Genomic DNA, 20,632 nt, shown 5'->3' with positions numbered 1-20,632 from the left:
GAAAGCATAACATGTGGAATCCCCTCTTTGCTCAAACACACAGACACGAAGACACAGACTCAGCAATTGCATTTTTTTACAACAGAAAAGAACTGCTCGGCGATATACGAATCTAATGCCTCCCGTTGATTTATACTCCAAATAGGACACCAAGACATCAAATTATATTCATTTTTCTCTGCTATTTCTTTTCAGGAAAGAGGGACAGGGAGCTCGGAGGGATGCACTTCATGTCTAAATCGGCTGTACCTGCACTGGAAAGTCACCTTGCTGAAGGTGGCCATGAAGTTATAGGATTTAGAGCCCTCAGTTATTGTACTGAAAATTCATCAGGGTCCAGAATCCAACTTCATTACAGTCTCTGTGGACAGAACAGTTGTGAAGACTGATGTTTAATGGTGCTGAACGGCTACCTTCAGTAACTAAAACATTACCAGAAAGAAGTGCTTGTTTGCTGCCTATGTTATTTTAGAAGACATATAGTAGTTGACACTGTACAGCAGGGTTTGCACACTGACTCTGGAATTCTCCTCTATTTAACAGAAGGATCTAACCATAATCTGAGGGAATTTAGATCTACAGGTTTTTCAAAAGCCTCCAATGCAACACAATGACTCCCAGACACCCAATGTCAAGTGGAACTGTATCTACAGACATTTTTGCAATATTGCTCATGACAAAATATTGTATCCTGCTTCGGTTTCCTACAGGGTTTTTACATGCCTTATTTAGCATTTTGACATTCAAATATTTACATTTTTGTCTTAGTTTGACCCATTTTACGTTTAGCATTGGCAAGAACTATGTATGATTTTGTAAAAGTAACATAAGGATTCCTTTTCGTTTGCTTCATCCTACTTCTGATAGTTAAGGTTGATTTGTGCAAAATCAAATTATTTTATCAGCCATCCAATGAAACAAGAAATGTAGAAATATATACAATGAAGGCTGAAGTGCCTTCTTCGTAATAGTTTTAATGGAACAGATTCTAAAGGGAGACTTCAGTTACAGAACTTGGTCACTGAGTGTCACTGTGCCACAAGAATCCTTAGGACTAAGGACTGGGGCCACCAGGAGCCTGTCTTCAAAGTGTAGGGCTCACTCTGGACCAGATGCTAGCTCATTGCAGGGTACACACAGAGGCAATGGAAAGACACACATTAACCTCGCCAGTATGTCATCGGAAGAAGGGTTCTAACTGGAGCACACGACAAAAACCCCTGCAGAACCCTACACAGAAGGCATCAAAAGATCATCCTAGGACACTCAAGTGGTGTTGAAAACACAGATTTAGCAGGGGAGAAGAAGGGCATTCAGCCACCCAGCTCTTTTTGCGCCCATACCGGCCACCCCTCACTGACCTGTGGAGAAAGCCCGTTGCTGACCGGGTTCATGTGGTTACTGGACGCTGACGGGCTCATGAAGGTGTCCGAGTAGCTGGAGAAGCTGTGGCGGTTGGACGAGAGGCCGTAGGCGGAGCTGCTGTCGGCCGTGAGCCCGCCCTGGTGCATGGTGGAGGGGGGGAGCGGCTGGGGCCGGTGAACTGTGCTGCTGCCATCTGTAGGAACACGCCGGGCGTTAGTGTGACTACGAGCACGGCAGACAGCGCTGAGAGCCCTGAGCTCCCGCACACTTCTCACAGGCCCTAGGAACCTCTGGGGATTTAGATTGAAAAAGATTTTATTCATGGAAAGTTGACCAGAACGAGAAACAAGGACGTCCCCCACCATCGCCACGAGCTTGAGTGGCACCTCCTACCACGTTTTCAACAGAAGTCCTGAAAATAATCCGCTATGATAGAAACACCCTCCAATCAGGATTTGGCTGTGTAGGCAGCAGAACTCCAATTACAATTAAAATGAAAGAACAAGAAGAGCAGAGATGTAATCAACAATGAGTGAAGGGAAAGGCCACATTCAGGCCTCACTGGTCCTAAACACATGGGAAACCATTAGTTCTTTAAGGACTATTGACACATGCTATTTCATTGATATACATTAAATTCACTCTTTAGATAGACACAAAATTCAATGTCCATTCAATTTCTTTGTTAAATAACATAGTGAATAGATGGCAGTTGCCATCTTTCTTCATGAAACACAAAATTGTGCAGCGCTACTACTGCATACAATTCACACTCGTTAACCGGATGTAAACCACTGTGAAAATATCTCTACATTTCAATTAGTCACTCAGTTATAGGAGTGTCCTGAGGGAATGTGTGAAATATTCTCAAACAAAAGGGCTTTTTGTATTATATCAGAATTCTATTTGCAGACCGGACGTAGCTTTTCATACGGGACGAGGGAAGATACCATTCCCTTTTAGTGTGCATAGAAGTAGACGTTGTCACTCAATGATCTGTTTACTTCATTGCCAGACACAAGCACAAGAAGAATCCAGGAACATTCCTGATATTGGTTCTTTACTTACAGGAAGACACTAGACACACGTGATAGCGACAGAAGATGGCCTACCCTGTGATATTGTGGTGGTGGGATAGGTAGACTCAGGAAGTTGATACGTTGGCAGAGTGGGCATTCCAGTGGGCGGGAACCCGCCAGGTAACAGGTGATTGAACGCAGCCAGCTGATTGGCTCCTGCTTGCTTGCGCCACCTGGCTCGTCGGTTGCTGAACCACACCTGGAGACAGAAAACAAACATGACCCTCAGCTATACTGTCCACCCCCAAGAAAACCAAACAGACATGAAAAATAATGAGTCGTCTTGAGCCGTTAAACCCTAAACGTGAGTTTCTAAAAATTCTAAAAGCATAATGAACAGGACAACAATGATCAAGATGTGTTTTTAGTTTTCTTCTAGCCTTAAAACAGTTTTTTTTTCTTCTTCTCTATTATCCATGCAGCCATCTGCAATCAATCTCTCTCTCACTTTGAGTGGGCTGTTAAAATGCCTAATCCCTCCTGAAAACTGCAAGTTAACACAGTGGCCAAAGATGGTTGTTCTTCTTAAGAGGCTGCAGCTCTGTGATCTGTGTAAACAGTGTCCCTTAATCCTCAGTCAGAAAGGAAAAGTAATTAAAAGGTCAGAGATAGACAAGACCTCTTGGTCCAGACATCTCAAGTATGTTTGTGAACCTGTTGTACACTTTGTAAGAAGGGATGTAACCGGGGCAGGGGCTGAGGGATGGGTGCTGTGGTGTTTGTACCCTCTGTTTCCACTGCATCAGAGATCTTCATATATTTCACTGGTTATCTGAATTCAATTGGGGAATAACCTACTGCTGGTCACAGAGCAAACCTCTTCCAAAGCCGTGTGCTTTGAACACTCTTCATTGTAGGCCTACAAGTGGAGCAGTCAATGCTCAAAGGACTAATTAAGAAACTGCATATATCGTCAAACTGAAACTGCACTGGAAGCATGGCATTCAGCTGTGACCACAGCTCGGGTTTCACACCCAAAGAAGGCTCCACAGCTGAAACGTTGTGTTTCTTTTCTTCTCTTTTCAGCATGGAATAAACCTTCACTTGTTCCTTTGCAGCCTACACATGCTGACGCAGCCACCTACTTGAGCTACTTATATCTATTGAAGTCTTTTCTTATTCAATACATTTTAAAACACATGACAGTGACTTTAATAAGACAGTATAGGCACCAGAAATGAACAGTGTGTTTGGTTTATACTTTACTTCAGTTGATGAAAAATGAGCAACCAAGGTGCCTAAAATAGATTTTGTGTGCCTTACAGTAATAATTACTTTCTAAAATTTAGAAATCTGAAATCTAACCAAACGTTCTTTGACAGAAAAGTACAAAATAAAACTGTCACTTTTACAGTTGACCCAAACCTTTTTAATTTTAAAAAATAAAATTGGCAATATAATTATTCTGTTTTTTATATAATTAATGTATTTTTCTGCTTAGCATGAACATAATCTGTATTCACAACCTGCTTTATTTCACCAAAACCTGGCTGTGGCCTTCAGCTTGCAAAAGGTTGAGAGACATTGATCTGTGCCTCGGAGTGGCGCTTAGTCAGAGTTTAATACACTGTTACTGCAGTTAATCTACAGTTGTTTTTCAAATGGGCCGGCCATTGTGTGGGGGTATGATAAAGAGCAACAATAGCCCTTCAATGGGCTGGGGTAAACAGTGAGCACAAAGGGTGGGCGTCCTTTTTAAACAGCTCTTCAAGAGCCATGCTTTCAGAGAGAGAACTGATCAAGAGTTAGCGCAGGCACTCGGGCCCACGCATACACACACACACAAGTGCGTGCACACACACACACATACAATACATAAATATTCGAGAGATTCTGATCGAGATGTTCTGCACAAAATTCAAAGAAGTGCAATCCTGGTTATTAATATCCTCTCATTTGAAGCTCCTGATCATCTGAAATTTCCCAAGGCAGTGCATTCAGAGAACATGAAAAAAAAAAATTCTGTGAAGTGCATTCTGTTCTAACTCTTTAAATAAACTTTCTCAAATAAATTGTGCACTGACCACAATTATATATATATATTGCAATCAGTCAAGATAATTGATATGAATTTACACCACTCTCTTTTATGTATTTGTGTATGATATTTAAGAAACCATCTCAATGTCTGTATAATAACACAGAAGACAGGAGTCTTACCCACGATCAAATCCCAACAGGTCTACAATTTGCTCTGTTTGTTTCCCAAAAAGATTTGGTGCCTTTCTGATTTGTCGTGTGTCTCTTCCCCCACCACTCCTGCTCCCTCTCCCCAGGAGGAAGTGTCTGTTATTGGGATGTCTGGGAGAATGATGGCAGGTTTGTGTGAGAGGAGGACTTCGTCGAAGTGTGGAGATCTCCAGCTGGGCACAGACAAACAGCAGCCCAGCCCAGAGGCATTTTTCTGCTGCTGCATCAGAGTAAACTGCTCTTCCTTCCACTCCACACAGACAGAGAGCTTTCCTTGGCCAGCCCAGTGGGACCCCTCACCTCTGAACTCTGAACCCCACCCCCAGCCCCACCCCTCCTTTATTGTCAGACCCATTTCCTTCCCTTCCTCAGCGCAGAAAGAAAGAAAAGGCAGAAAGAAAATGAAAAAAAACAGAAACAAAATGCTGCAGGCACAAGTTGCCCTCTTCAACTCCACGGGAAACTAATTGTTTGGATTGCTGGTGTTCCACTGCAGCAAAAGAGCACAAAACACAAAAAAACAAACCTACACACACTGAGAACTGCTTTGCTGAAACTAAACTATGCTCCACATTTACACGAGGAACTCATAATCTTTTTGTGGAGTTTTAAGCCTCCTACAGTAACATAAACTTTACTCCAGTTTTCCAGTGCTGCACTAACAAAAAATCATCAGTATTTCCCTCCAGCTGTTAGGACAACTGAGAAAGGTTTTACTTCTGTAATGCCACCTTGCTTCAACAGTGACGTTTAGCATTCAACCTTTTACAAGAGCATATCAGTGACAGTTTTTTATTGCACAGAACTGACAGAGGCTTTTAAACAATGTGGTAATGTCTGAACAGACAGGCTTATAAAATACCCAAGGGCACTATGCAATCACAATTAAAAGTAGCCAGTTTGGGGCATAATGTTTATATATCCACACAGAATTGTTAACACTGTAGTCTTCAGAGACTAAAGGATAGAAACAGTTTGGTCCTGCCAAGTGTATGATGCACACTGGTCTATGTGTACAATATAACAAGCTTTCTGCTTTCTACACTGGAATATGTGATCCAAGTCTGGTTTGATGACACTGTCTCCATTGAGCACACATGTAATTTCCACAGCCTAGTTTAGTTCTCTCTCACAGGTTACTGCTCACTTCATCTTACAGTGCCTAGTACAGTTTATGCAAATCAAGTGAACAAAAACTAATTGATAAAAAAATAATTTTCCATCTATAAAGCGCCTGCTTTAGGAAGAGATGTTTTATTATTGTGGAGGTTAAATCACAGACAGACATTCTAGAAACCAAAGCTCTGCTTTGAGAACGCAGTTCCAGGCTCTAGTAAGTGAAGTTTGACACCTGACACCAAAACCAAAACCCCCCAAAAAAAGTTTACCACCTTTCAAAGATACAGGACATTGTAACAGGAATGGAACAAGAAACGGTACTTTGGAGAGATGGAGGGTGTTACAAATAAATAAAAGAATCACACAAAATAAGAGCTGGTGGTGCGTGTTCAATATTTCCGTGGAGCGGAGCGTACGAAATCAGAAAAGCTCAGGCAGCTGAGAGGAGATCCTAGGACAGTAACCTCCCTGAGCCTTCTTCTCTCATTTGTTATCAATCACACAGGCCTATCATTTTTTCTCTTTCTTTCCAGTTGGAAGACACCGGCTATATGTCTTCCTAGGATTACTGCTACAGCGCGGAGGGGGGAATGGCTGGGAGACAGACGATGAGGAGTAAAACCTGGATAACGTGATTGAATTTCACAGCAAAAAAGTAGAACATAACAGAGCCTGAGAGGCGTAAAAGAGACCGACATCAATCTCTCAGCTTCTTCATGGCCGGGCTCTGGGCTGGGGCTGCTGGGGGGGGGTCTTGACCATCCTGACTGGGGAAGTCAGAGAGGGGCTCTGGACCCAGATGGTCCCTTCAGAGACATTGGAGATCTCTGAAACTGGATAATATAAGTAAGCGCTTTGAGTGGATTGTCCAGAAAAGCGCTATAAAGGTGTAAGGAATAATAAAAAAATAATAATTATTATTAACAATAATTCTTTACCTTAAATCAGTTTCAGAATTTGCATGTTTTGTTGGGAAAAGAGAAAAACGGAGCTTCCAGAATGAGACTTGAAGTTTTTAGGGAAAATTAAAATTACTCAAATAAACTGACACCCAGATATTTCACAGAAAGGGGAGTGAAACTATTTTCAGAGCATACAGTCATGCCTCCTTTACATGAGCTAGATGCTCTCCAGTGACAGAAAACATCTCTTGTTTTGAATAAGTCCTACAAAGACTGAAAGATTTACTTTATTACGGAATGATTTTACAGTGTGCCCCACCGAATGAAATATTTTGTTAAAAAAGGTATACAAATTGCTCATTACAACAATTATTCTAAGAAACGGTGTCAGGGTTTGGATTCTCTCCTACAAAGGACTTCTTTCTTACATGATTGCACTCAATCTACTGCTGTCGGTTGAGACTGTAGGTTGCTGAGTTACAAGAATGGTATGTCTAACAGCAAATCTTATTTTAAAACCGTCAGAGTTTTGAAAAGTTTAAAACTAGTACTAGCAGCAGTTTTAAAGCTGTAAAATCCGACTGTTTTACAGGCTAGAAGAGACCACACTCTCTAGACTATGGTAGGGCATTAAGCTGGCTTTCATTGAAGGTTCCTGCACACAAAGATAGTGGCCACAAGTCGCCACAACTCAGCCCAGCTGGTGTGAGAACGATCCTCACTCATCATAACCAGGCAGCCAGCAAGCCAGTCTCTGTGTCGTCTGCCTGGCACTATGCTAATTAAAGTTGCTGGAAGTAAGAGTATTGGGTAGGATTAGCTAGATAAGCATCGGGAATAAAGAGAGACTAAAAGAAATTCATTTAAATTCTAATAATAAGACTCTCTGTAGGAACACTTGCACAAATGCATTGCAACTATTTCTTGTCTGCAATCTACATAAAATCCCATTTGTTCCATTATGGCCCTCAAAACACATGACTCCCAGGAGCAGCACAGCAAGGAAGGTTAGATGAGCTTTTGCACAGCATTTTTTTCTTTCCTTACAAAAGAGGTGCAGTGAGTTTCAAGCCTTTCCTCTGCGGTAAGATCACTAGTCACCAGCCTCATATTGCCACAGTCATTCTCCTCTGACCACAGAAACTACAGCTCTTGCCTGTATAAAGTTGCTGTTCATCCCAACACAGAATTGTTCCTCTCACAATTCAATTGACTGAACAGTTTTCTACAGTAACATGTAAAACCGCAACCAAATCAAAGCCACGCAATTCACGATCCAAAATTTTATATAACACTGGACAAATCCACTATCTCAGAGGCTTAGTTTGTGGAAAGGAAGCTTTTGTCATTTACACTGAGATGTTAAGATCACTGGATTTCAAGTGCAGCTAGATAAAGGTGAGCCAGCATCATCTACCTATGAGGCAAATCTGCCCTTTATAAAGTCCTCTGGCATGCTCAGGAATTATCTTCTTTCTGTTTGCACCTAAAACTAGCATTCACTGCCATATACTGTACAACGTGCAGATTGGTGTTTGATTCCAAGTAAGAATCCAAAAACACTTCTTCACGGTCTAAAGGAAATCAAACAACTCCTTAAAACACACAAAAATAAAAGTTGTAACCTTTTAGCTTTTTTTACTGCATGTAGGGTATTTTTTTCTATAAGAGATAAACCAATTTCGTTCAGCTAAGGATCGTCTCAAGTCTAAGTCAGTTTTGAAGCTCCCACAGTGAAATCAGATTGTTTCAAGATTAAGAAACCTGTCTCTAATATCCGACGAAAACTGACATTTTTAAGCATCTGATAAAAGCAGACATTTAGGTTCTGAACAAAAATGGATTCAGTGCAGCTTCACTTAGGTCACTGCCCGAATGCAGCCATCATTTCTTATTGACAGCACAGCATGCAAAATTGACTCTGAAGTAGCATTTGTTTTTGTTCATGAAAAAAAAAACATCAAATGAGCAAATTAAAAGCCTTTGTCTCAGACATTGTGCTTTTCCACATTTCACATTCAATAATTCCATTTGTGAATCATTTCAGGAATACGAGATGGAGGCTGGCACTTTAGAGGAGAGAGCTTTGTGAAACTGCCTTGATCCTTGTGGACAAAACATTTATGGTTTCCCTACGCATGCACGGATTTTATTCAAAAAGTGTTAAGAAATCAGTTGAGGATCAAACTCTGATCTTGGCCAGTGGTTATCCTACAAGGGCTATTGGAATGCATCTATAATTAGGAAGCTGATGCATACCTGGTGCCCAGGTATGTGCTTTAGCAGATACATGCTACTGTTCATTCAGGCAGTTTATACAGTGGACGAGCCGAGATTAAATTGAAATTCAAGTTCTCATACCGATATCCCATACAAGCATTCATCGCATTGGCCATCACTGAGTTTCAAGAAAGCATTTCAAAGGAACGTGGAGCTCACCATGTCTGTGTAAGATATGTTTCATTATCCACAGGGAGGTATTAAGGGCAAGCACAAAGCTTCTGTTTTAAACATCTCAAATTTTTACAAATGTCTGAAAGCAAACTACAAGAATGACTCAGGAAATCCCATTCCCATTGTGCCACTCGCACTAGGAAGCTAGTGCAAGCCATTGATACTCAAATAGCTGAAAGCCCAACAGAAAAAACTTCTTGCCAAATTGATTTTTACGCTTCATAAAAGGCAATGCTTATAAGTTATTAGATTCGGCTAAATATAATAGTTACACGCAAAATGTTTATTGGTAATGAAACATAATCTATGTGACAGGCTCCGTAACTCAGCCCTCACTTCTGTGAAGATAGAGTTTCTCAAGAGGTGGAAACAACAGACGCCTCTTAAAACTTCCACCAGGAATGAAAATCTAATTCACTTCAGCTGCAGCACTGATTTATTGCGTCGTTTTTTACATTCATTTAATATTACATTGCAACAGCCCTCTGCTTTCTCGTCCTACCTGAGTAACCTGTCAGGAAATATTAGGCAGATGACATAAAAGGAGCTTCAGAAAGGTCTATTGTCTTTTAAATCTGAGTGGATTATGCAATTGCTCTTCCCCTTTTCTGGCAGTGGCGACAGAGCTACCATCTGGCGCTGGAGCAGAGCAGTGTGGGGTGGGGGGAGTGGAGTGGGGAAGACAGGTAGCCACAGACACTCTTACCCCCTGTCAAGGGGTCTGGAACTAATCATCTCAGCAGTTAGAAAGATATGGATCAGCTCCCACAATTTGTCAGACAGGGCAGTGAAACAGTGGCTTGGCAAGAAGTGGGGTGCGTTTATTTGGGTAATTAGAGGGTACTGATGGCTGATGAAGACGGATTGGATGTTTGCCTTTACTTTTTTTTTTTACTTTGACAAAAATAAAACTCAGCGCACGCCCGCGGAGGAGAGTAAGGGGAGTTGAAAAAGTCCGCTCGAGGAGCTCGGAGCAGTGCGAGCCGGCTCTAGAGCTGATGAGCTGTACCCACGTTAGCCTGACGAGCTGTTCATCAGCATCGCAGACAAGCAGACAAGCCAGTGCAGTTCCACCACTCCAGAGCTTGGGCACTGAAATGACTGCACCATCATGAGGAAATCCTGAAGAATTGGGTTCAACTGATTTGCCATTTTCGAACTGGAGTCTCATGTTTCAACAAATCTAGTTGCATTACCTTAGGAAACTACTAGAAAACTAGAAATGGGAAAAAAAGAACCGAGTCAAGGTGAAAAAAAAACTCTTATCTTTCAGAATTATGAAAACCCATAGTACTGTTTAATATAAATGCCTTAAAGATAAGCTGATTTTTCACAGATACTTAGATAAATTAAGTTATTCCAAATGAATCTGAGATCCTTCTGTAAATCCTTTGTGAATTTTGTTTTATTAACTATACAATTGTTTTTCCATTTATTTTGTCCATTGGTAAGCATTTTACGCCTCTTTCTTAAATCTAAACTTGGCTCGCGATACTCTGACAGGCTGCAGTGTAAAAGCAAGACTGCAGGGCTGACTGGTCTGGGCCTCCTCAGGCCTGCATCACAGTGTACAGAGTCACCTGACGCTCCAGATGACTCTCCGCTGCCTCCATCCGCTCCATGGTGCAGAGACACCAGCCATTCCCAAACCTCCCCACTTTTTGTTGTATTGTTCTCTGTTCTTTTGCCCTTTCGCCTTTACAACTCCTTATAATCTGTGTTATTAACAAGCAGGGCCTGCGTGAGACCACTCTGAAAGAAACACCACACTCTGTGCACTAGGCACAGCAGAGCTGGCAGTGGGGAACAAAGAGGCATCAGTACAGCACTACAGTTCCTCTGGAAGCACAGGGAGAGTGCTCTGGACTGGACTGGAAGACTTTTAACATAGCCGGCAAGATACACACACTTGCGCAAACCACTTGGTTTCTGTGGGGCAGGCTGCTAGTCTCCCTCTATCCTTTCCTTAACCCTGAAGCCTGCTCCGACAGCCCCTCTGCTGACATCTGGATGTTATGCCCATGCAGCTGCACAGGACAGAGTCAGGGCTCAGGCCAAAGGGTCTTTCAAATGTCAAGGAGGTCATGAGCTCTTCCTTTCACAAACGCATACTTCAGCCTCCTGATGTCTGCCTCCGAAGGCACTCAAACCAGCAAAAGCACACAAAAAAATCTAATCAATCTCCAAGCATTTAAACATATGTCTTTGATGTCCCTCTTTGTGAGGTGTCATGAAAATGTACTGGGGCTGCCATTGGGAATAAACACAGCACGACTTTTCTGTTAGATTACTCTTACACAATCCCCTCTGCAATACTAATGCTAAAATTTGATTTTAAGTGAAACTCCAGACTGCAATGTCCTTAAACCAGTTAACCAGATTTTATTAACACTAAAAGTAAATGGACCAGGGTCCAGGTGATGGATTAAATACGCAAGAGCAATAAATTAGGCTGCTGGTTCTTTCTGTCATCCTGGTCCATTTTCCACACGTTGCCCTAAAGACGTTTCCTGATAGCAGGGGCTCAAAGCGACCACTCTGCCAGTGGAAAGGATGCCAGTCCCTGTGGATTAACACCACGTGGGACAAGTGGCAGAAGCACACATGACTCTTGGAAAAAGAAACGATTCTTCAATGGACTTTAAACTCCAATGCCCACCCCTCCCTTTAATGTCCTTCTCCCCCCCTGCAAGCAACATTGGAGACCGATGGCCACTATTTACTTTGTTTAACTGGAGTCATTTTCCTAGAGTGACCTTTTCAGAAAATTAAGTTTGAGATGACCTTTTGGGATTTTCAAAGCATTTCAGAATTAGATTATAAGGAAAATTGCATTAACAAATTATATCCATGACTCAAATACCTCAGGTTTTCACATGACATAATTTAGCTCTATTATTTAAAAAGAAGTGTCCCTTTTGCTTTGAGCCTTGTTTTTTTTAATGTTTGCACTTTTCTAATTTACATCAGTTGCCATAAATACACAAAAGAGTCAAATGCCCCAAGGGTTTCTTTCAAAGACTGAGGCTTTCATTGACCTACAAACATGGCAGATAGCTTGACAGGGCCTGCAATCTTGCCAAGAACAGTAGATTTTTCTCCCAGACAGGCGCATAGATTCATCTTGACCAATTGCTTTGGGTATTGCTGTTTTTTTTTCTCCTGCTGACTGACTGGCATTCAAGAGCCATGTCATGCGCCAGTAAGAGTCTCAAGGGAATTCATTCCCAGTTATGCAGTTCTGAAGGTCTCGTGGGCTTCTAGTTACACAGGTGTACATCTTTTCATATAAAACCTCCACTACTCCTTTTAAAACACAGTCTCAAATTGGTCTAGCTGCTACCATTACACTTTCTCAATACGAAACAATAGTACTCAGCAATAGTACCCGAATTACATTCTGCAAGCCTTACTAAACTGTTCAGTTCTCATGTTTGATATGTTGTGTCAAACAAATGACAGCAATCTGGGTGTCCTTGTAGCAGAAGTCTTCTTTATTACATATGCATATGGGAGCCTAGCTCTTGCAGACCAGACTCAAAGAACTATTACAAAGAGTGGTCTTTTTATACAGTAAGGTCTGTAAAACTTGTCCATAAAAGGGATTTGACATTGGCTGTGCATGTGCAGAGCAATCAAGCAAGTTCCCCATTGTTTTTGTAACCCTGCCAGGAACATATGGCAGTCATGCCTTGCAACATAACATAAGTTGACAATACAGCATAAATAGACAAGAGCAGAACTACATACTTTCACAACCGTTAGAGTGGAAAGTTACAAGTGGTTAAAATATAAAAGACTTAAACCTGAATTAAGAATAATTCCCTCAGATAGATGATGATGTTTCGGTGCTGAATCGACAAACAGGACCACATCTAAGACAATTCATTTTTCTAAAGCGAACTCATGTCCAGTTTTTGATACGGGATAATGAAATAGATCTTTACAGCATATATAAAGCTTTTAATATCAGCCATTCGGTATGAGGGAAAAAAACATTTAGATATCTGTCTCCTTCAGCTCTATAAGATACACAGGCATATGTGGAAGCCATTATTCCAATGCAACCGTTCTTCGAGTATTCTGGAGTCACCAGAACGCACAGATTGAGTGGGAGGAAGGGCAAGAGGGAAAGAGCACTGCTCAGGCCTTTTTATGAGCTCTTGATTGATTAATGTTGGTGCTGGAGCAGGGGGTCCCAGGGGAGGGTGAGAGATACTCTCTGATATGCAGAAAATTTTACAAGGAGCGGCAGGCTTGAAAGTTGTGGGAAGAAGAGATCCCAGCCAAGAGTTTAAATGAGAAATCCATCAGGAATGCACTTCTTCTTCTTTTTTTTTCTTCCCGAGAACAGCTGTTGCTATAACTCTACTGTATTTTCCTTCAGTGTTACATAAAACTCCATGGCAGAGGAGCTGTCAAAACTGTCTTGGAGAGACTTAGGTGTGAAAAAAAAGATTCAGGGATTACTTAGAACAGCTGAGGTCTTACAAGAGCCCTACACTCCCTGCAGTGTGAATAAAAGTGTTAAATAAATCTGGAACAAGAGGAATTAAAAAAGCAGATCTTCTGTAGTTTCTGTTGTGGAAGGGGCTGGTTACCTCAACTTTACAGCAAGTGTCATTCAGAAACAAATCTTGCACGTGTTATGTGATCTTTGCAGATCGACACCCCAGTGTGAGAGACAAGACATGTCAAAGCTGATCCCTTTAAAACTCAAGGTCTTACAAGCACAGATGGACAAGGCAAGTATGATAACTATTCCATGATATAAAAGATGTGAATGATTTTGACCTTCAGAGAGTCTTTTACAATGTGTGCACATGGATTTTGAAAGGCAAAACAGAAAAGTCTACATTCCATAACTGGATTAACAAAGACATGGAGATACAGGTCTTCTCATTACAGGTCTATCTCTTGAAGAAACATCCACAGTAACAGCTCTCACAAGGACCTTTCAATTCCAGGGAAGTTAAGCCCTGGAACTGACAGAAAGTCAGCCAATATGGTGACAAGTATTTCTCTCCATGTTAACAATAAAGAAAGCTAAAGCCTGAGCCTTTTATCCCAATAGGTAGCCTGCGTTTTCCTACATTTATGGGAGTTTGGAGTGCTACAAACTGATCAGTGTTTTGAGCCTAGAGGGGAGATGTGCCAAAGTAAGATGGACAGGGAAAATGCAAAGAACATATGGCTGTACGCGTCTTGGAAGATTCCCAGAACTTCATCATACCCTGGATTTGACAGGCAATTCGAGGGAACCCCTTCGTATGGCCTCGTCATTTCAAACTCAGGAGCGGATGTTCTCAAGCAGGAGGAAGTGGTTTTACTCTGAACACGGCCTGTGCCTTGGGATGGGAAGTGGTACCCTGTCTGGACATGTTGATTTAGTCCTGTGTGGTTTCCCCGTTGAGGAGGCAGGATAAGCGGGGAAGCTGGGGAGATACCTGACCATGTGTGAGTCTTCCCATCGAGGAGGAAAGATGAAAGGGTGGCTGGGAAGGGGCCTGACTGAGTGAAGTTTCCTGAATGAGGCGGCTAGAGCAATGCCTGACCGAAGAGAAGATGTCAAAACTGTCCATCATGCTCCACAAACACAGAGGCAGGAGAGTGTCTGTCATCTTTCATGACAGCAGCCCTTCCATTCCCTACAAGCATGAGGGAGAGAATGACTATGCCTGGGAGGTTATGGGAGCTTGTGCCTGTGTTTGTATGTCTGTGGATATGAGGTACAGGTTCGAACAGAATTAAGGTCTTTTGTGACCTCAGCTGCCATCTCTACTAGTCAGGCTTTGTGGCTTCCAAAGCAAGCTGTCATTTATCATGCAACAATTCAACTTTCAGTGCATCTAGAGGTAAGCAGCATCACACTGACTCACCTATAGTTCAAGGTTTTCTGAAAATTGCACATACATCCTAACGCTTGGAAAGCACTGCAGCCCTTCATGGAGAAAACCAGTTTCCCACATGAAGGAGACTCCTCCTATACTTGGCTCCGCGCAGGAGAGAGCAGGCTGAGAGCTCAGAGGAAGGCTGTGGAGGGGAATGTTATTCCTGAGAGCGGGCAGAGACGGGATAGCTCAGTTACACGACGCGGCCAGCAGACCCCTCCTGGGGATTGGTCCGCACCAGCAGCTCTGTTAACACGCTTGATCCCCCTTGAACACCAGCACACTGCTGACCTCTGATTCTGCACTCACATTCACGACCACATACATTTTCCCACAGCGAGTATTAATCCTATAAATTATTAGCCCTTTGTCTCTCATCTCATCTGTGCACAGGCTCTGGGTTAGAGTGTGTTTGTGTCTATTCTGTAAGTTTGTCTGTGTGTGTCCCAAGAAACTAATATTTTTTTAAGATGAGGGATGAGAGATGTTGGTACAAATCAATAATTTTCTAGGATGTTTAGCCCTTGAGACCTGACTCTGAAACGTTAATCAATCTAATTAATAATCATTATTAATGAATTGTTTTTATACAGCAGTTCCTCATTCTTAAGTGCTTACAAGTAGGGGGGTGGCCCCTGCATATACCACTGCACTGCAGTCCACCAGGGTGAGGAGAAGCATCCTTTTTGTGCCAGTAGACCCACTACACAGTGGACCAGGCGGAGAAGCAAGAAACTGCTTCACCAATAAAATGAAGGGAGAACTGTAGGGAAGCCTAGATTGTGTAAACCTGGATAAACAAAGAGTCCCCTGGGATATGTCAAGACCAAGTAGTCAGGCCTTTGGATTAATGTTTCATTGAAACGCAACAAAGGTTTCCCAGTCTCCTTACTGGAGAATTGGTTTGGAAATACTACTTACAGCCACCACCTGCTTCTCCTTGAGGTCTCCCATTCAAGTCCTGACCAGGTTTAGCTTTGCTTAACTTCCGAGGTCTGCCAAGATCAGGCTAGGAGGTGGTAACAGCTAAGAAACACTCCTTAACCCTCTGCGCATTCCAGCCAGCAGTGCAAACATATTGATTTCTCTATGCCTAATGTGAGCCTTTCATTGTAGCTTCTTTCTTTTCTTTCTCAGTCAAAATAAATGTGCACAGCCACTCATTACCAAGTACCTCACACCACTGGAAAGAAAAGCATTCCTGAAATGTAATACTGAGTTTTCATACTGCTGAACAAACAGTATGTATTCTATACTAAATATATTTCATACTGCTGAACAAACAAACAAATAAGCTGGTTGTCTACTGCACAGTTGTCCACTGTGCTTAAATCAACTCACTATGACAGGAGGAGGTGGACCTATATGCAATGAAACTGTTGATTTAGGGGGTGTGTGGGACACAATCATCTTATTAGCTTGATTGTGGTGAATAATTCTGAACTCACTGAAGTGCCGAGAAAAAATCTAACTGTGAGCCACACATGCAAAGCTAGACCTATAGGTTGTCAGTAGGTGTTGTCAATTTCTTGCAATTCTAATTCTCATCTATTTTTGTGACTGGAAAGAATAGTCTTATATGTTACTCAAATTTGATACTACATACTTTCAACTGCACAATATTCCACTATGTACTGTACTTTCCTATAATTCTTTTCATGTTGGCTTTTGCTTTTACATTTGACATTCATTTCAAACAGAACCCTAGAACGAAGTGTAATTATTCTCTTCTGCAGCACCCCAAGATGCTCAAAGAGTGATTTCTAACATTGTTCTTCCATGTAGTTTCCACTTGTGGAACATGGTTCATGTTTCACTGTTCATTCTCAAGATATCAGCTGGGTTGACTTTGTCTCAGCCTTTAAAGACCTTGAACACGTGTATCAAGCCCCCACGTCATTTTCTGCATTAGCAGTTTGCCAGTCCATGGGTAGTACTACCTTTGTCCTGAGCGACTGTTGGAAGTGTTGTGTCAATAGCTTATGAATAATATCTTGTTTCACTGAGTACAATTGGAAAGATACCATCAGGCCCTGGGGAGTTAATAATCTTGAGTGCTTCCAGTATCCAAACCCCTGCTGACTCTTCTGTGCTAGTACTATTTTATAAAGAACTTTCTGCTGAGGCATGTTGTTGACTTCTTCCTTAGTGACCTCTTGAGTGAGATACTCATTTAGTAATCAGCCTTTTCCCTTTCATTTTCTAGAAATTCCCCATTATTATCCCCAAAACATCTTTTGTTGTTCTTTTACTGTTGTAGTACTGGAAGAATGTTTTATTATTTATTTTAGCCTCCACTAGTGTTTTCTACAAATATTACTAGACTGTTAAAAGCCGTGACGTCACTTCTGTAGCTGGCTCAGTGCATGAGCCCTGTTGCACTGGAAATTTAGAAAGCCCTATAAAATAGTCTGGACTGTGGCCCTCCTCATCTAGTCTATTAATACTCACAAACCTTCAGGAAAGGAAGTCAGATTAGCGTAGATGAAGGAAATCAAATGAAAGATAAAACCATAAAGCTTCCCAGCCCCCGTGCCCGCAGTGTGAAGCCTCTGACCTGCACGCGGGCCTCTGTCAGCTTGGTCCTCTGGGCCAGCTCCTCGCGGGTGTAGATGTCTGGGTAGTGCGTCCTCTCGAAGGCCTTCTCCAGCTCCTCCAGCTGCTCCGCCGTGAAGGTGGTCCGACTGCGCCTCTGCTTGCGCTTCAGGGGCAGATCCGGCTCCGACTCCACGTCTGAGCTCTCGTCCATGCGGTTGCCTGACGGAACAGGGATGAGAAGGCACCTCAGCACAAGGAGTCCTCCACTGCCTGACCGACAGCTTTGGAAGCTCCTTAGACTGTTCCCTATTGCCTGAAAACCAGTAGGCCTCAAGACAAACCACGCAGCTTTTGTCCTCTTCTGGGTTTCAGGTAAACTGAAAAATAAAAACAGCCTTCTGTTTTAAAAGTCTGCCAAGCACCTTGACACCATTTTTAATATGTCATCAGATGAAAAGCGACAAACAGACAGAGGGGGAACGTTTTTGTTTTTATTTGGGAATATTTCCTTTGACGTGACCTGTGAAGTCTTGCTACACAAATCACATCTCTGGTGTTCGGGCTTACTTGCCCCCAATGAAAACTGTGTATTAATGGGAGAAAAGAAGGGAAAAAGACGTCAAAAGTAACCATCAGGACATCTGTGGGCCACAAGAACAGATATGGCTGTTTCCATAGTGATTGGGTGTGTGTGGGGGGGATTAGAATGATACAGTTTCCTATGACTTTCACTATTGGCAAGCTGGAGACAGCAAATATTATTTTAATCTATAGTTATTTATACATGAGAGGCCTTTGTGAACACAATCCTGCATCAGAATACATCCGAACAGGCCCTGCAGCCACAGTGGAGTGGTGGGGGGTGTTAATCTGCCCAGACCACCTTGGCGATCCATGTAGCACTATTCTTTTACAAGCGCCTGGGGGCTCGCAGAGGAAAACAGCAATGTGTAAATATTTGCAATATAATATTGCGCTGGTTTTGTCACATCTCACAATTAACATGCACTTGCACATTGAGCTGAAAAATAACTGAAGCACACTTTCTTTTAATTTTTTAGTCAGTCTACCACTTCAGGTATAGTACTGCATTATGTTTTGCATGTTAGGATAATATTTGAGTGGTTTGGACACTTCTCAGTCCAGAGATAAGGGGTCTGGACATAAAGATATATATGAATTAATTTCTTGTTCTTCACAGTACAGTATATATTTAGTCAAAGTAAGTAACCACAGACATCTATTTCACTATTATCATGGGTCACCAGAGTGGTACAGTATATCTGTACTTTGATCAGTGAAAGCTGCTATGAATCATGGGAAATATGCACATTAATTAGATCTGAACATCTTGTTAGACAGTTCTGTTTTCTAATGTTATTACATGGAAAGAGCTAATTAGCAATCATATGTCCTACAATTCATATTCTCTCAAAATTCATTCTAATCTCAAAAACACTACAAACCTGAGGAGAATATACAAATACAATTAATTAGCCACCTTCATACTAAATACAAATGAATAATACTGTAACTGTTGTCAAACTTCCTCACTTAATTGTAAGGGTAATACATGAATATAAAAATAAATCAACATAATGAATTACATGATTATTTAAAATGTGCACTGCAAATACTGGTATCAGGAGGCATGTAATTATACATATTTTTAATTTGTCCTGCAATTTTGAAGTCTCATTTCTGAAGAAAATTAATTTTAAGTAGGGGAGTCATATTCATGATATTTTTATGGCTGTGCCTTTCTTGACCAGTATGTCCCATAGGTGAAATCGTATTTTATCCATTTCTTATTGGGCAATCGTGTCATGGTCTAAAATGAGCAACACTCAAGGAAGCACTTTCCAGAAGGGGTGTAGGTGGCATCTGTTCCTCAGCCCTACAACCAGGGAACAGACACCCTGAGAAACAAAGGAAAAAAAGACTGACAAATGACATATTTCTTCCTTTCTTTTCACCCCATAACCGCTTTCCGCCCGTCGTATTGATCCCCAGCAGAACTCGTCTTTTTTTGCCCCTTGATTTTGTTTTATTTTATTTCTTATTTTGAGTTTCAGGAGTTGAACGGCTGATCCCTACAAATCCTCCTGCCAGCACTGGAGGTCCTCTCCTCCAGACACAGTGCTTAATCAGGGCCATGACTTCTGTTGAAATTTAAGCGATTCCAAATTAGGGATGGCTGAACTCTTATTTCTTATTCAAAGGTATTTATACAGGCTTGCCAGTTCGCTTGGAGTACAGCCGATTGCTTCCAGCAGAGGCGGCAGATCCTTCACTAGCCAGTGTGGAGAAAGGGTGGCGATGGGAGCTCGGGTAATCAGGGAAGACTCTTCACCGACTGTTAAACTCTCATCGAACCCTGCCATTGGAAGACTGGCCACTTTACACAGCACATTTACTTTCTCGGCACTGCACAAAACCAACAATCCTGCAGTATGCTCACATTAGAAACACAAGGCTGATGTCTCTTTTGTTTGCACTGTCATACAAGCTATCATCACTACAGAGATGCTTAGTTGGAAAAAGTTCTGATGTAGCCTACATGAGCAGTTAAAGTTGTCATCTACCTACCACAGGTTGAATGGGTGGAATCATATTCTTGAAAGTGACCTGAAACTCCGGTACTAGCATGGCTCTGTTCAATATAGGTAAAGTACTACTTTAACGTACCAACTCTGCTTAGCTATCTATAACTGACTTGTGAGTTACAGCTTCCAGGTACACACTGTTGCACTTAAAGAATGACCCAAAATAACCAGCTCTGATCTGTCAAGTGGCATATACTCTCTTTCATTGTTTTAGGAAACAAAATCATGAAGGCAGTTTGGGGGAAAAAAAAGTATTATTTATTTTTTCCACGATTGGTGCTTCAATTTACATGATTCCTTTACTTTCATGGTAGGGTTCAAAACGAACATGATCAGCCTTGCTTTAATCTTCCCTGTGATTCCAGCTGTCACACTGCTAGTAACAAAAAAAACAAACATTAACAAATACTGTACTGCATCCAAAGCACAGCTATCACTTGAATCCAGTGCTGCCAGCCATCAGGGATTTTACACAATGGATTTACACA

General features: G+C 41.8%; 1 protein-coding gene across 4 annotated transcripts in view; it reads right to left on the bottom strand.

Moving 5' to 3' along the window:
* Nucleotides 1–20,632, bottom strand: part of pax7a (paired box 7a) — an 84,301-nt gene that overhangs the window by 26,926 nt on the left and 36,743 nt on the right. For all 4 annotated transcript variants that reach the window (XM_006641941.3, XM_006641942.3, XM_069184004.1 and 1 more), the window contains exons 5-7: nt 17,558–17,757; nt 2,478–2,643; nt 1,362–1,558 (exon numbers count right to left, since the gene is read on the bottom strand). In XM_006641941.3, coding sequence (XP_006642004.1) covers nt 1,362–1,558; nt 2,478–2,643; nt 17,558–17,757 — 563 coding nt within the window. The remainder of the gene's footprint in view (nt 1–1,361; nt 1,559–2,477; nt 2,644–17,557; nt 17,758–20,632) is intronic.

The sequence above is a fragment of the Lepisosteus oculatus genome, chromosome 25 (genome assembly GCF_040954835.1).
Source record: "Lepisosteus oculatus isolate fLepOcu1 chromosome 25, fLepOcu1.hap2, whole genome shotgun sequence".
Lineage (NCBI taxonomy): Eukaryota > Metazoa > Chordata > Actinopteri > Semionotiformes > Lepisosteidae > Lepisosteus > Lepisosteus oculatus.
The sequence above is the reverse complement of the archived record's forward strand: the minus strand, read 5'-3'. Positions and strand labels throughout refer to the sequence as shown.